At 41.3% G+C, this 17,686-nt stretch overlaps 1 protein-coding gene across 1 annotated transcript in view; it reads left to right on the top strand.

Moving 5' to 3' along the window:
- Positions 1–17,686, top strand: part of col25a1 (collagen type XXV alpha 1 chain) — a 154,556-nt gene that overhangs the window by 75,823 nt on the left and 61,047 nt on the right. The window contains exons 3-4 of the mRNA XM_087837642.1: positions 10,244–10,288; positions 10,675–10,682. Coding sequence (XP_087693768.1) covers positions 10,244–10,288; positions 10,675–10,682 — 53 coding nt within the window. The remainder of the gene's footprint in view (positions 1–10,243; positions 10,289–10,674; positions 10,683–17,686) is intronic.

Here is a 17,686-nt window from a genome sequence, read left to right as displayed (position 1 = left end):
TGGATTGATTGGTTTAATGAACTGATAACTGGCATCTGGACAAACGCAGCGCAGAACCCAGCCAACGTACACACACCACATTCACATACACAGGCACAAAATTGCCTTATTCATCAGGGACGGATGGAGAAATGAATTCATTTCAAGCTGATAACAACATACCCTGACCACTGCTGAGGGTGTGCAGGGATGCTCCCAGAAAACATGCCTCATTAAAATAAAAAATAAAAAATCAGGATCTGCTTTCTGCGTTGTAATGAATCCTGGTTCGTGTAATTAGTTTCCAATTGCTTCGTGGTGATATCTTGGGACTTTCTGACATTAACCAGTGGGCTGTTGGTGCTGTGAATTAGTTTGAACTTTAACGTAATAACAACACAACATGTTTTTCATGGCGTCTTGTAATTAATAATGACAGAACTGAGTTTCATTAGAGTTTATGAGGCGGGCGTCGCTGTTCATTACTTCTCATGACTGTTCATTAGATTACATTTAGGCTGTAATCAGTGAGATGTTTTGCTTTACTGTAGCTTTACTGTCTTGAGTAGCACTCTGTAAACAAATCTATCTGCATCTTACAATAAATTTGTTACAGAGACAATACAAATGGCTTTTGATTGGCACTGAAATAGATACAGGAAATGCCCTGTAGCATTGCAATGGACTGGATTTTCTGATTTTCTGCGGTGACAAAATGACTGGACAAAGAGAGGACAGTAAGTAAATGTAAAAATCAGACACAATGTGCCTCTCTTTTTGGGGCAACGAATTAAATATAATTGAAAATAAGTATTTAGGAAATGACTATAATCATCATATTTATTCAGGGAATTGTTGCGTCGGAGTTAATGCAGTTGGAAATAACGATAATGAAGATATATGCCCCAGAATCAGAGAATAATGTGAAATATCCTTACAAACACTGTTTTTCTAGGTCGGGCTGGGATTTAAATGCGGGTCTGGGGAAAATTAAAATAGGCCTCCAAATTCTTTTGCAGAGTTTGCTGTTTATATGAAGTTGCCAAAAAACTTCAAGAAGCTGTTACAAGGAAAAAAAAAAGTGAAGAAGAAGAAGTAGTTGGGGTTTAGGGTTAGTAGCTTTGCGCTCTCTAAACAAGTTAACAAACCTTTTTTTCCTTTTACCTGCACGTGTTACAGTCCGCCGCTTATTTTTGGCTCGCAAGAAAAATAACCCCAACAGTTTGAAGGCAGTTAAAGAACCGCTACCATTAAACATGGCTGATAATAGGGTTGCTCTTTGAAAAGACGTAACTATACACGCCGACCGTGCTGTAGTCTGTTCTTTGTATCAGATTGCAGGAATTTGGAAGCCTTGCCTCTCATTTCCAGGACTTGAACTTCTAGTGACACAAGTGAAGCTTGCTATGTGAATGCGAACTGCAAGCTGTACGTCAGAGTACGCACATCCAACCATTGGTACAGTTGGTATAATCCATGCAACTTTTCTGTTCTTTGAGTAAGCCATTAGACATGATAACGAGGGAGTCCACCGGACATGCTGCTGCTAATGTTTAGAGTGTAATATGGTCATTTTGGGTTTTGGAGCCTTTTAGTGCCTAACGACCTCTTTGAGAAGAAGCTCTTTGTTTGACTTATTTATCTCTCTTAAACTGAACGATGTTGGGGAGGTGATGGGGTTCGTAAAGGTAGGTAGGGTCAATGAGAGTCCAAGGACTTCCTTCTGGGGCCAACTTAGCCGATCTCAAGTTTGAGAGGACTTTCCTATATCACTCAACAATACCCGTGAGTGATGTTCCCAAGAGGGGTGTAAAACTGATGGAGAGACAATCCAGATCTTCATCTATCTTTTTGTACCACTCCGTTGACTCTTCAGAATCAGGTGTTTGTGTGAGGGGAGCACAGATGCACTTTAACGTTGGACTGCATCTGCGTAACCTCAAAGACCTCAGGGGCCAGTGCAGTAGTTCAGCAAGCTGGATTGAATTTGCTCAACGTGGCGCAATATGGAAGGTCCAGATTATTAAAAATTTTGACGTGATCCTCACATGTGTCTGTCAGGTTTGACACTGAGCACTTTATTATTGTTCTTTTTTCTTTTTTAGCTCAGTAAATCCGCTGACTTGAGGTTTTTGTGAGGAGCAGTCTTCTGCGTCTTTGCTTTTAGATTTTGCAATTCCCATTTCTGACAACAATACACAGATGAAGAGAGCAGTGACATTCATGGACAAGGATGATTGTAAAATCGTGGTTGAATTTCCATTTTTTTCTCCTTTGGACAGTGGACACATTGTTCCGCGAATTAGCATTTCATGTATTGATTTATTCATTGTCATGCCGAGTAATGAGGATCTTGGATCAAGAACGTCTTCGTCTTTGCCAGACGTTTCCACAAAAATGTACTTGTAAAGTAACAGATGATTGTACAGTAGAAAGCCAGCTTTTGTGCAGCTTTAGTTCCTCTGACCTGGATACCCAAGAGTTGCCAGGTTTAATAAACTCATCCATCCATGTTGTGGAATTAAATGGACTATATTAAAGTCTGTTTTGACCAAATCTTCCTAAATCCTTGGAATGCTTTAGACATTGATCATAACAGTTGTGTTTTTTTTTATTAGAAATATTCTGAACATTTCAACTCATCTTTGAGAGCCAAGGTCTGAGGCTAGTTTGGGCCACACTGTGATATTGTAGTGTTTATCGACTCAACAATGAAGCAGGCGCAACTTTAGTCACGATGGGACCTGACAGTCATGGCAAAGCCAGTGTCACTTAACATAACTGAACCAAATCCCACAAATTTTGTTCACGTCAGTTTCTGAATCATTCCCATCTGAAGTAGTTAGAAGCACTGAACTAATATGACATTTATATTGGACATTGTGTGGACATTATTATAAATAAACAGCAAGGTCAGTATGCCGTGCTTTTGGTATCCAAAGTTTTGGCTGGTTAAAATTTAAAATTATAAGTAGTCTTAAAATGAGTCATGGACAAATGGCTTCATTACTGTGCAAAGTATTGAGCCACCCCTCAGTTCTTTATATTTTACTGACTTGTCATTTTTTGTCATGAATCGCTGTGAGGCAGGCAGGAGTTGGACCCAAAATGCAGGCACTCAGGCACAAGGTTTAAACACAAAGAACTCAGCTTTATTTGCTGGCAGGAGAAAGTCATACAAAGCAAACTAAACTAAACTAAACTGGAAACTCACAAACTAAACTCACAGGGAGATCCACACAGCATGAGGGACGACGCGACACTGACTCAGAGAAACACAGGGTTTAAATACACTGGGAAGTAACGAGGGGAATGAGACACAGAAGGAGGGCACGGCTGGGAGAAATCAGGACTGACGAGACAAGGAAAGCAGGACGCATTCACATAAGACACGGACCTTCAAAGTAAAACAGGAAGTATGACATAGAGACGCGAACTTGACACAGTGGAGACCGCAACTAAGAAACAGAGACAAACCATAAGGTAGAGGACTCTAAGAACCGAAAGACACAGAGGTCAACTCAAACATGCAGACACAGACTTACACAGAACAGAGGGTACACAGAGAAACATGAAGGGCAAGGGATCGAAACTAGAAACCATAGAATAAATCACACAAGTACAATAATACAAAAAGCACAAAGAACTAAACATGCTGGGTCAGGGGACCCAGGACCCTGACATTTTTAAAGTGGTTTTGAGAAACTGTTCTGAACATCTTTCACACATGACTTGTTCCCATTTCTTTAGATGAGTCTATGAAAAATACCAAAAATGTCAAGATAAATTAGAGTTTGATAGACCAGTATGTAGGCAGATTTTGATCCATGATGTAGTACCATCTGGAAAATGTGCAGAGAAAGTATACCTGGATAGAAAAGCACACTGCGGAAAATTATCAGTCTTAGATTGGCCTCCCCAGAGCCCAGACATCAACATTATTGAAGCAGTGTGGGACTGTGTTAACAGGGAATGAAAAAAAAATTAACCAACATTTTAATGTCCTTCACGAAACCCGAAGAACTTTTCTTGAAGACTGAGAGAAAAGTTTGCATATTAGATTTCAGGCTTTTTCGAAAAATAAAAGTGGTCATACCAAATATTGAGTTTAAAGCCTATTAGAATTGTACAAACTCCTTATACACATTTGTCCTTATATACTTATACTTATATACCAATTATGGTTTCAGATTTTTGAATATATGAGGGGGGGGGGCTGAACACTTTTGCACTGTAGGTTCAGTTCAAGAAGGAGATCTTGCTTGTGGCATTAACAAACTAGTCTTTCAAAACGGGCGATTTTAGGCTTTTTCTATCTTTAACAGAAACCTTTGATGCATTTAAATGAACACTCAGCGTTCCTCTTTATTTGCAATTAAAGAGACCACAGCAAGTGACACAGACCGTGTTGAAGATCAAAAGTTTTAAGCTTCACTCGTGATGACATTTTAACAAGGGGTATTATAAACTGTGTATGATTTCTGCCTGCAGTTTCAGAAAACATCTCAATTTGTTCACCGTACCCAGGAATGGGACAACTGGGCTTACTGTGAAATCTAAAGCCAATTCTCGTCAAACTTGATTTACTTTGGAGGTTGAAGCTGGTACCCTGTTTGCTATTTCTGGCATAATTTTGACTTTTATTCTCAGGGATAGCTTTATTACTTTGAGAGGGAAGCTTTGAATGGTTTGATTATGTATATCAAGCTCAGTAACAATGCTGGTATTGTAAATGAGTCCGGCCGGGGCCTGGTTCACTTAAAACTGATTGATTTGGAGAGAAAGGAGAAACGGATTCTGTGCTGTTAGCTGTGCCGGACCAATCTGTATTTTATGGATGGTGGGCAGTGCTAAAAGGCAATTATGTTTCAATTCCATGAAGTATAAACAAGAAATTTATTATGTCAAACAACGCATAGCTTTGAAATAAGGTTGTAATGAATGGCATGAGCAGAATTATTCAAAAACAATATAGCCATGGCTTAAAACAGCATGTTTCACAATGCTGCCAATTACTTTTTTTTGTTGTTCGAAATAGCTTTAGAATGACTAATAGTGTCAATATTTTGGACCAATAACACTCTGCGGGGTGTAAAAACCCCACACTGCATTGTAGGAAAGCAGAAAATTGTTGTGCTGATGGTTTCATGCTGCTCTCACAGCTAACATGGTACCAATCAAGTCAATTTATATCCATCAGTTTAGTCAATACAATGCCGTCGCTGCTGTAGAGAAGTGATTACCGTGTTAAAGCAGTGTTTCTGCTTTGACTTGTCTACAAATGACAATTTGACAATTTTAGTGAACAAAGATACTTTTCACAGTGTGTTTGATTATATTGCATATGCACAAAAACAAGGCTCAAGACCAAAACTGTTAATTTTTTAAAGCTTTTTTTATGCTAACTGAAATTAAAAAACTTCTAGATTAAGATGGAAAAGCAGATTTTATATGAATATTTAGATTTTTGTTAACTATTATGGTTTAGCAGTAGTGTAAATAGTTGAATTGTCTGTTGTAGCAGGTTTGTGAATGATATTTTCGATAAACTACTACAAGAACATGTAACCAATGATCACAGTCCACATGATGTTATCACCACAAGCTAACGAAAGAAAAGTCGCTAGCACGTTGACTGGCCAGGTCACACCGCTTGGCCTGTGTGAGTGTGTTTTTACCTCATATCAGAGGTTTGCTGGATAAGGATTTGGGGCAATATAGCTCATTGTTTATTTGGATTTTATGCATCAAAAACCATTTAATAAATTGTGTTTTTCAGACATAGCTTTGAGAGATATTTGCAGTTAAGGTAACAAAACTGAGATTCTCTTTGACCAGATTTCCTTTGAATGGTGGCGATTGATATTTAATGTTTTATTCTAACAGTGCACAGCAGCCATCTTGATTAGTGCATGCTGTGGTTAGTGCTAATACTCACAGTCAGTTGCTGTTTGTGTCTTAATGGTAAAAAACAGCAATAAGATGTTATGTCTGTCAGCTATCATTCTGCATTTGAATGGGATCAATGCAGAGTAATCGGATCAGTAATTGGAAATTAAACATAATCTGTTTGTTGTAACATGTGGATTAACTGGGATAGTTGCAAATCTATTGTCATCTATTAAAAATCTGTCTTACACATGCAGAAATCTAACTGACTGCTACTTGGTGGCAGTCTGCCCGTGTTTAGAAATTATTCTGCTATTATTGTCAGTTATGACAATAATAGCAGATCACAAGTTATCACCTTGTGATCAAAGTGGCTGTCCTGAGGTTGAGGGCCCTGCACAGACAACATCTGGTTGGTCCGTAACGACCTTAACTACTTCACAGCAGACACTGGGAAATCACAGTTTTCCTAGTCAAAAGGCAAATGCCATGCTGTTTATACTCTAGTGTGATTGAGACATGAGTAAGGTGCATCCATAAAGTGTAATGGTACATCACACAGACAGGGATATCAAGACAAAGCTATTTAAAGTAGGGCACTTTTTGGCACTCTAGCTTTAGCTTAGTTTTTCAGCCCACTTTGGACATATTTGGTAAATTTATGGTCAGCTGAATAAAATAAGCTTGTAATTCATTATATAAAGATGTGAGGGGATCAACCATTAGGATAAATGTGAGTATATCTACAGTAGTCACTGAAAACAAATGGACTGACATTACCGTCAGTGTAGCCTAGTAAAAAAACAAGCCAAACCGTAATCCGTGGTTGTGCATTGTAATGTGGCTCTCTGCTGCTTCCTTTCTCAAATATAAAAGCCACCAAATAACACAATGTAAAAACACAACATTCAACACCACAAGGTCCATTTTTGTTATGTCTGACCAAAATCTTCGCCTGGCCAAACATTTAATACGAACATTAAATTCACTCTGATTTATTTCACTTTCATTTTTAAAATATGCTGTAAAGGTTTCAACAGATTGTTCGTAGTTAGTGACCCACGTCATGACATTCCCGGCCAGATTTTTTCCCAAAACCGCTGTACATGGGATACTGTGAGAAAACAGCGGGCCAAAACAATGTTTTTGAGCAAGAGTGATGTTTTGCCTTAACAGGCAGCCGAATGTCTCCCCTCGCCCTAGAATCCAGCTGTTGATTTCATTTTTTTAAAGAGGTTCTGGTCACTTTTTTTTGTCTTAAGGAAACTTGAATACATCTGACAACGTGTTTGGACTGGCCGTTATAGACATTGTTAAGTTATTCTTTCATTAATGTTTCATAAACTGAAATATTGTTGTTGGCTTAGAGCACTCTTCACCAAGTTCAGTGTATAGTCTGGATTCTATGGTGATATCTCCTTACAGCCTATAATCTGAATAAAAAATATTGTGATGAATATTAGGAATCATGATGATATCTAAAAATCGCGTAGGGTATTTCGTCTGGACCACACACTCCCTTGAAGGTAGTATTTTCTTAAAGGTTGTCAAAAATATCCTACTGAAATCAGAAGGATGTCATCTTGTCGTACAGAATATTCCTCTCTGAGATGTCATGTGTCATTTCAAAGTGAGCAGTAATGAAGCGACTGCCAAACACAGTAAACCCCCTTCTGTTTCTTTTAAAATACAAACCTATGGAGAACCCAGGGTTGATATGAACCACAGTAAAGTGAGAGTCAGGCTCCACCTGTGGTTTCATTCCTTAAACTTTGCCTGGACCCTTCACTGGCAGCAGCTGACATTATCCTGGAAAGGGTTCAAAAGTTGGAAGTGGAGGCTGAGCCAAGCAGTGGTATCAAATTGAGCACTTAGCATCATACAAAGAGTTGTGCAACATAATCCTGCGTTTTGCACCCTAATGACACATCTGGAATGGCATAAATCAGCCAAACACAGCATAAACAGGATTTTTATTTTTGTTTTGCACCATACTTACAGGCATGCATCTGGTTTGCACGCAGGGTATGGAGGTCAATTTCAGCTATTTAGATTCGTAATTAGTATGATTGTTTTGCATACTTGCATACTTTAGCTGAACATGAAAGCCTAGCATCAAAGTCATTTCTTGGAGCACCATTTAATACCCAAATAATTAATTCTGTGCTGTGCGCTCTCTTCAGAAACTTTCACCAATTCTATTTATTTTGCTCAATTCAGTACAGTTTTATATACAGCACCAAATCAACAAAAAAAAGCCTCAAGATGCTTTATACTGTAAAGTAAAGACCCTACAATAACACATAGAGAATTCCAACAATCAGACAAACCTAAATGAGCAAGCATTTGGTGACAGTGGGAAGGAAAAACCTTCTCTTAACAGGAAGAAACTTCCAGCACAACCAGGTTTAGGGAGTGGCAGCCATCTGATTGGGGGTGAAGGGAGGAAGACAGGGAAGAAGATCAATTATAACTAAAATTTAAATGCAGAGCAGTGTATAAATACATAGAGAGTGAGGATAAGGTGAATGTAGAAGAAACTCTCAGTGCATCATGGGAAGCCCTCATCAGCATAACTGCAGCGTTACCTAGAGAGAGTTCAGAGTCACCTGAAATTGTTTCATGACTGTGATTATCTTGAACCTCTAACATGATGACTCAATGCAGTTTTTTTGATTAAAAAAGAACTCATCAATTTATTGGCAAGATAGTGTGGCTGATATAGCGTCATCCATCCTCTTACGCTTATCCTTTTCAGGGTCACCGGGGGGCTGGAGCCTATCCCAGCTACCATAGGGTGAGAGGCGGGATACACCAAGGGCAGGTCATCAGTCTTGCACAGGGCTAACGCATAGAGACAAACAACCATTTGAACTCACATTCACACTTATGGGCAATTTAGAATGACCAATTACCCTAATCCCACTAACTGCATGTCTTTGGATTGTGAGAGGGAGCCAGAGTACCCAGAGAGATTCCACGCAAACACGGGGAGAACACGCAAACTCCACACAGAAGGGTGAAATCAAACTCAGGACCTTCTTGCTGTGCAGCAACAATGCTAATTACCACACCATTGTGCTGCCAGATATAGCAATATCTGCATTTATAATGGCTGATAACATTCTTCAGTCATGTTATGGCTGTTGACGTTGCATATTATATCCACCAGTGGACACGTTGCAGTTTCTCTGTTGGCAACACCCATGTTTAAAATACATAACTACACAGAACAAGTGTTAATGGAAGTCTATCTATGTTTCTTGTGCCTGGAAAAAAATATCAAAATATTGAATTTTTAAATATCGATAACAATATTGGTCTCAAAAATCCTATATCTGTCAGTTTTCCTTAATTATAGGAGTAGCCACTGATATGGCACGTTTTCCACTGCCTGAGACTGATGTTCACCCAGTTTGTTAAGTCAGAATTTGGATGGTTTTGAGGAGACACACTAGCCAGTGTGTTTGTTCACAACTGCTAGTCAAGCGTAAAGAATACCACTTCATACAAACACACTTCTCCCGACCCTGTCACGCAAGTACTGTGACCGTCAGTTCCTCCCCCTTGAAGGCAACTCAGGCTGTTAATAAGTCATTCGAACTGGCACTAGAAATGAGTTTAGCTTAGATTTGTCATACAATTAGTCCAGAACCAGCACAGACTACAGTGGCCCTGAGTTAGGTAAGGTTAGTAAATTAATAGAAAATAATCAAACTGTCGATCCTGGCGGCTGTGCAATGCAAGTGAGAAGCTATATAAACATCGTTGCAGGGCTATTAATGTTTTAATGTTAAAAATGTTAAAATGCTGGCATTTTACTGTGGAAATGACAACAAAAAGCCAGAAACAAGAAAATTAGTTTTCTTTAATTAGGAAATTAGAGATATTTACACTTTTTCTTCTTTTTTTTTGAAGCATTACCTGTATTCAGTACGATCTAGTCAAGCCTTCAACTTGTACAACCTGGCTAAGCGTGTAATTGTTTTACTCCTCCAGCTGAGCTTTAGCAGCATGATAGTGTTGACAGGAAGATGGCAAACACAAACGCGCTAGTTAAGATAAACAATTTTCAAACCTGGGCATCCGTGCTGAAAGACAACCTTTAAAAGGAAAAAAATAAATAAAAAAAATGACAGCATGAGGCAGACCTTGGAGTTTTTTCTTCCACCTCGACTTATGTCTACATATACATAAAGCCTCAATGCTTAATAAGCAGTGAGGCTGGAACGTGTTTGGTTTTCCAATGTGAACTTTTCACATTGGAGGTTTTTCCTCACGCTGGTGTGTAAAAGTGAGAGCGAGAACACTTGTAGAATATGAAACTTACACAAACAAAATGACAATCGCATTCTTCTTCTTTTTTTTTTTCCAGGACCTCCGGGAAAGCGGGGAAGAAGAGGCCGTAATGGAGACCCTGGTATGCACATTTGTGTGTTTGTGTGTTTGTCTGAATCTGAATCGAGTTTTCTCAATCCAGAAACGTTTAAGGAAGGATTCAGGAGGACATTAGCAAATCGTGCTGCAATCATGTAAAAAGTACACTGTATATCTGTGGAGGCCAAAATAGGTTATAGATGTGTAATTTGTGGCCGGTTGGTTTCAGCGTTCGCTTGGATTGTTTGAGCTGCAGTCGCTGCAGAAACACTGTATTTTCCCGGTAAAGCTGAGGGACAGAAAAAGTGTTTGGAAACCTGGTGGAAGCTGCTCATGTCCGTGCTTACGCTCAGCGTGGATATGTTTATATGCTGTCCCGAGCTAAACCCCCTCCACAAACTCAGCAGCGACTTGTTATAATGTAATCAGGACCTCCAGTCTCCCCCTCTCCCCTTCCTCCATCTGTCCCAGCTGAGGCCTCGGGCATCTAGACCTCAGCTGGGACGTGTCGCGCAGTGACACTCCCCGGCACGGGAAGTGTCACCGCAAATTGAATTCGCAGCGAGAACATGTCCACGCTCCGCTCACCTGATAGCGGGAAGTGATAATGGAATCTGGAGTGTGTCGGCCTTTTGGTCGAGAGCACAGAAAACAGAAAACACTTTGGAAAAAAAGTATTAGCTTTGCAAAAGGAAGGCAGAAAGATGGGGCGAAGCAAAGTCCCCAGCCTTAGTGACACAGACTGTAAAAGAACAGCTTTGGTTTCGTAGATTGAGAACCAAACACTGGAATTTGCACAGGAAGTCAGAGGAATTCAACTGAATCATTTGAGATCTGCTTGCTGAGTATTAGTATTTTTATTTCCTGTATTTTCAGTCAAATAAGAAAATAATAATACAATGAGTTTACAGAAAGACAGCGGTCCAATGTTCCGGTTGGCTGCAGATCTGAGATACCGCCAGGCTTTGTTTATGCAGTGCTTAACTTCCCAATAAACATCCACCATGCCAGCGTAGTTTAAATGGCACCATTGTGCAGACACATTTTTTTTTTGGTCTCTGTTCAGCCAGAACAAATGCGGAGAATGTGAATTGCTTCCTCTTGACAAATCAATTGGAAACAAGCAAGCAATCATGGCCACTCATGATGCCTGGGCTGGTGAGGTACAGCAGTCTATTAAGAATAAACAATAGGGAACAAATGTAAGGACAGGCCCCGACATTCAGTAGAATATTTGCAAACCGAAGCACTGACTGGATTGAAGCATCGTGTCAGGAGACAGATTTAACAAACCGGCGTTTTATCTACATCCTCACGTGCGCGCAGCTTTGAATGCTCTTGCAGATTGACACGCTGTTTTAGTTCAGTCATTTCCGCTGAATTCCCCCAAATAGGATGTGTTTGACTCGCTTTAAAAAGTAGATTCAGCCTGAATCCCGGAGAAACGCTCAAAACAAACCGCACTGGGGAGAAACTGAAAAGATATTTAAGAGACATTATTTATGCGACTGAAGAAATGCAGTCCTTGATGGGCAGGGGCATGCTGAATTCTGCACCGTAAGCCTTCTGCAAATCCAATTTCCCTCTTTTAAGTTCTCAACTCTGGTAGATGTTGAAGGGGAGCATATTTAATTCATGATTCACTTTAACCAAAAGAAACTATGCTGTCGCGAGTTTCCCATAAATTCATGCTGAGGTGTTTTGCAGTTTACTCATCTACAAAGGTAGGAGGAAGATTTCACCCACCACTTGGCTCCGCTGACAGAAAGAACAAATAGGAAAAAGAGACGGTGATGTTTACCTATGCATTAAAAATGAATGGGATACTTCATTAGGATCTCTTGTTTGTTTACCGCTAACATATGGAAAGGAAAATTGTGGCAGGACAGTTTAGGATGAAGAAGGTTTTGTAGCATTGAGAAGCCACAGGCTCAGACTGTTCTAGCAGGTGGTCAATGCTGGAAAGTGTTAGACGTTTCCTCGCATATTTTTTCTCCGTTTGAATAATCAGGTCTGTGACTCCTGCGCTCACAAAAAAAAAAGAAGGAGGAATTGATGCTTGGATTAGGTGAGCAGTTCCACTTTACACACGGAAAAGTTGAACGTTTGTTCGAGTGGAAGTCACGGTGTGAGAACGGAAAGCGAAACCGAGCCTTGGTGACTTTTACTGTGCATTATAAAAGACATGACACGCTACAGTGTCAGATAATAGTGCTTTTTGACTTTACTCTGGCCGTCAAGAAGCTGTAACAGTTGTAGACCCTAAAACCTTTAAGTTGCCCGCTATGTTTTTTATAGGAAATTGTACCTTTTCTTTCCTTAAATCACACTTTTTTCTTTGATTTCTCATAATTACTAGCTTGAAACACTTAAAAAAAAAAAAAAACAACATAGTGGAGCAGGTTTATTAAAAACTAAGTGGTCCACTGTAACTCAACGATCCATAAAACAAACGAGCAGTGAGGCTCAAACACGCGGCTCCTTAAAATCCCAGCTGTAGGAGCAATTTGCAGTGGTCATGAAGAAGAAGCGTTCAAGGACATAGGAGAAAAAAATCCCTATTTCAGTGTTAAAGCAGCTGGGTACCTTTTTAATAAGAACCTGAAGACCTCAAATGATTTGCAGGGTTGTGGGGAGCCCTGAAGTGCGCTGGCACCGAGTCCTTTGAGCAGCAGTAATTGGGCAAAAGACGAGTGTCACCTCACAAAAAAAAAAAAAAGTGCGGGTATTTCTTTAACAAGCACACAACCTCTTGTAGCAGTGAAATCGGAGCTACTCGCAAATGTAAAATGCGATCGCCAGGCCTGGTGACTGTTGTTGGCCCAACCGCGGTATGGTAAATAGCTGGGAGTCTTTTGTTCTCTGCTGTAAGGTAGAAAGATTACTGAAAGAGGCCGTCTTTCTCCCATTCCTCATTGTCAGTGAACGCATCGCGGCAAAGATGAAATGTGAAGACGGTCCTATCCAAAAAAATAATTCTCAGCTTGAGGCTGATTTCTGTTCTTAGTAATTCTGGATAAGTGGTTCCAGTGGACTATTGATGATCTGTGTCTGTTTGATCGCTGATTGAAAACACACTAACCAGGGATTTTTCCTCTCTCTTTTCAGGACCTCCTGTAAGTATGCCTGCTTCACATCGTTTGTGATGACCCCGTGAAGGTAAAAGCAGAGCAAAAGAGATGCACTGAGGTGCAGACAGCATGCCGCTGTGTAAGGTATAAGATTACAGGGGAAAAGGCACATGCAGGGGCACGCGACAAGAGCAGGTTGGGATGGTATGTGTGCTGCAAAGAGCAATTTGTGTACAAGAAAAAGAAACGCAAGCAAGAAGAAGAAGGAAATGTTTGATATTTTAGAAAAGAAAGAGCCAGGTGAGGTTTATACATCAGGCTCTCAGGAAATAATCCTGCACATAATCCTCCTTAAAACAATTACACTGGGTTTAAACGCTGATATTTAGCATTGATTAAAGAAACAAGATGTAACGTGTTAATTAGGGAGTTTTGAATGATGGAGGCTTCACTATGTTCGCTCCCAGTCTTTCCCCTAACATAAGCTAAACATCTATGCAGATTTAGCTGATGGACATAACTGTGCTATATCATTTCATAATGTATCTTTGATAAGTTGCCTAAGTGCTATTTCTGAAATGCACTTTAAGAACAAAGTTACTTTTTTAAAAGTGTTTTTTTTTTTTTTGCTGTTTATGTAAAAGATAACAAATCACGACAAACTTGCTGACAGACATTTCAGCAGCTGTCTCGCTGACTTATTAAAATAAACTCTTTATCATTGGCTTACCCCTATGAGGCACCCTCACCCGTCATCTGCGCAGCCTGCTTTATAAAATTCTCGCTACCAGCATCTGTCCCTGCCAGCGCCCTGAACCCGAAGAGATTATCTCACCTCATTACACCGCCGGGTGATCGCAGATTCGCTCGTCTTTCAGATGGAAAACCTCAGAGTTTCCCTAAAGATGAAGAGAGAAGCACACATACATACATAATCGCCAGAGCTTGTGACAGTTTGCAGCAGAAGCAGGTCAAGCGGGTACTCTGTGTGTGTCGGTGCGTGTGCGTGTGTACATGCGTGTGAGCTCTGTTAAAAATTTTTATATTCCAGAAGGCCGGTGTGATTGAATAGGTATAATAGTGTGTGCCGACTGAGCTGTAAAAGCTGTAAGTTAATCCTCCGAGCCTTCTCAGACGCTCGCTCCCGGGGTTCTGGGACATAAGTAAATGCAGGTGGTCTTACTTCTCAGCCCCTCGCGCCAGGCCTTAGATCTGACAAATAAAATCATACTGTGATGTGTCTCAACAGTTGATCGGAGTCCAAGAAGCGTCGCTGAAATGTTTGTGCAGTAGGAGACGGTGAATTTGCCAATGAACGTATGGGATGCTGCTATTACTTTATCTTTATTTAGGCCTTCATTAGGATGGTTCTTTGAGTGAGACAGTAAATCTGCTGTGCATGAGTACCTGACAGTGTTCCAGCTGTGGCCAACAGGTCACCTTCTGATGAAGTCATTTATAGGTAGCACAACATGCTCTAAATGTTTGGTGGGGGTCCAGCTTTTATGGCTCCGAGGGGAAAAAAAAGCTGTGATCTAGCAATGACTCACCCACTGCTCACCAAATCTGTTTCTGAAATAAAAAAAGCCCATTCTGGTGTCAGTGATCTCATATGGGTCTTTTTTAACATCTGGTATGCCCAACCGGAGGATGGCAGGGGACACGTCGCCATGAATATTCAGCAGTTCCCGCTATAACTCCGGGAACACTGCGTAAATTGTACACAGCCCTCGGAGCCAAACAAACCGACCGCTGCAGAAGTCATTACAGATCTATGTGCCTTAATCGTTACTAAGCTACCGATGAACGCACAGGGACCTGCGGTTTGCAGAGACAGAAAGAGAATAGGTCTCCTCAATCAAAAGTCATCAGGGAAGATCTTCTTTGGCGGCTCCTGATTGCCTTCAGATATGGAAAAGCAATTTTCTTTGTTTTGATTTCCTCGTCTTTTTCCAGAGCATTCGTCAGCTTTCACGTCGCAGACTCAATTGTCCGGCGACGTGCTGCTGGAGATTTCCTGTTATTCTCATGTTCAAATGAGACACCTTACAGATGATTTTCAACTGAGAGTACTTACACGAGGAGCGATTTGCCCGTCCTTGCCAACGAAACCCGAAAAAATGTTTCTTTTTCGGTTACCGCACATAAATATTATCTGGGGTGGTGGTGGAGGGGGGTGGGGGTTCTGCGAATTGACAGCTGAGGCGAAGTTATCATGTCTTTCCTACTTGGTTTTTTATCTTTTCTCATCTTTCTGTGCCTCTGAAAAAGCCGCTTCATGTCAAAACATCAACCCCGAGCGCTCGCCACTCCGTGTGCACACCATTTAGTGCCAATCAAGCATAAAACACCATCCCTGAGGCTGCAGTCAAGTACCCACTAACACCCTCCACTGTGTGTATCTGTGTGCGTGAGTGTCTTTTTTCTCAGCACAAACTGAATGCCATACTAAATTAAAATTATACAGTCAGAGAGAGAAAGTAGCACGCTTTGAAATCTGGTCAGAAAGACGAGGGGAAATATTTGAAAGCGATACAAAAACTGGGAACATCAAACCAACTTCAGCTCATTTAAGCGTGTCTGTGTACCACACTGGAATCCGCGGCCAAGCAGGGCTACAGTGCAGCCATGAGGTAAATAAATCTGGTTGTGTCTGTATTTGACAAGCGGTTTCCTCCTCCCCGCTTCATCTGCGCGCAGATTCCAGCGCTGCAGGTTGGAGCTGATCTGTCACAATCTATGAATTATGCAGTCGCGGAGCAGGGATTAGAGGCGATGTTGGGGTGAAGCAGAGGAGTCCGGGCGCCCTCAACTCTTCATCCTTCATCTGATATGCGCTGGCTCTCCACACCTGTTAATAAAACATCTTCCAGCTGTAGTTTGATGACTTCTGCCATGCAGAGGAGGAGACGTTTGTGGAGGAAGCCTTGCATTCTCACAAGTCGTGCTCATTTACACTTTTTGCTGCGTTGTGGGGTTCTGTATGCTTAAAACTAAGCGTCCACTAACAGCCGTAACATCACAGGAGAGGCCGGAGCGCAGACAACACACAGGCTTTGGCAGGGAAGAGAGTCCCGCCGAGAGCTGAAAGTGGATCTATCTGACATGACAGCGTTTACTTGGACTCATAAGGGCAGTGGTGCTTGAACAAGCCTACTGGCACTGGATGTGACAACATTGAGAGTTTGACCTTTTCGACGTTAGTCCTCTGCTCACGCTGTGCCCATGAGCGGCGCTTGTTTGTCAGTAAATGACGACGCGCAGCTCTCGGGCCAACCGAGTCGCGTACTTTGGCTCGCCGAGCAAGCCGAACGCTCACAGGGATGACTGGATGTCGCAACGGTAGCGCTGAAGGAGCGCCGAATGAATGTTAAGCTCACAGTTTTAGAGAGAGGGAGAAAAAAAAGCTTGACAGCTTTGTGATTGAAAGGAATTTTCCTCCTGCTCACAACATCAAATGATGAGAAATGTAAAAGCAGCCAGTGTGCGGTTCTGATCGAATCAGCAGAAGAAGCGAAAGAAACACTTTTCCAAGTGGAGCCTTGTCCGTTCCTCAACATTTCATGTCCGCAACAAGAATTTTGTGGGTCAGAAATTTGCTTACGTATTGCACATGGAAAAATTTGGCCTGCACATTTGGCTTTTCATGCTGACAATTTGTGTTAAAGCTGTTTAAATGCCTCTCGCCTCGGGAATGATGGGATCCTGCGGGAGGGAGGATCTCCTCCCTGTATAATTTGATACCACTTAAACGACGCGCACACACATACGTAAATATATAACCAGTCGCACTATCGGCTTCCTCGGTTCACAGAGTCCCTGCTCCCACAAGAACATCCAAACACATAACAACAAGCATACACACACACACACATAACACATTAAAGTCATCTTATGCCGGCTAATTGTGATACACTGTGGATATGGGAACCAGATGCCATTCCCAAGTCAGTTTTCCAGTGTGGTTTTCCTATCCCTGCCTAACCTCTGCGTCCAGATTCCCCCGACGAGCACCAGCCACTTGTGGTCGTTCGTCCCTGCCCATTTTGCTCTGATTACTCACATCTCTGTCCTCCATTAGCTTCCCGCCTTGAAGAAAAGTTCCCCTGGGGCCCATGCTCGTATGATTGAAGGTTCCCATGCAGAACTAGCAGATGGAGGTGTACATGTTTGCACTGTGTATTGGAGTTTTATGCACAATCGAACCAGAGCGTGCTGCAGATCCTAACACCAGCGATTCAGTATAATTGCAATGTCAAAAGGGAACTTTTGCAGTGCAGAGAGCAAATGCTGAGAGCAGCAATGCTGTATTAGTTTCTTTCCAAGCTGCAAAAGAACTCATAGATATGGAGTAAACTGACTGGTGCTTA

The sequence above is a fragment of the Neolamprologus brichardi genome, chromosome 3 (genome assembly GCF_056152115.1).
Source record: "Neolamprologus brichardi isolate AB-2024 chromosome 3, ASM5615211v1, whole genome shotgun sequence".
NCBI classification, from domain to species: Eukaryota; Metazoa; Chordata; class Actinopteri; order Cichliformes; family Cichlidae; genus Neolamprologus; species Neolamprologus brichardi.
The sequence above is the reverse complement of the archived record's forward strand: the minus strand, read 5'-3'. Positions and strand labels throughout refer to the sequence as shown.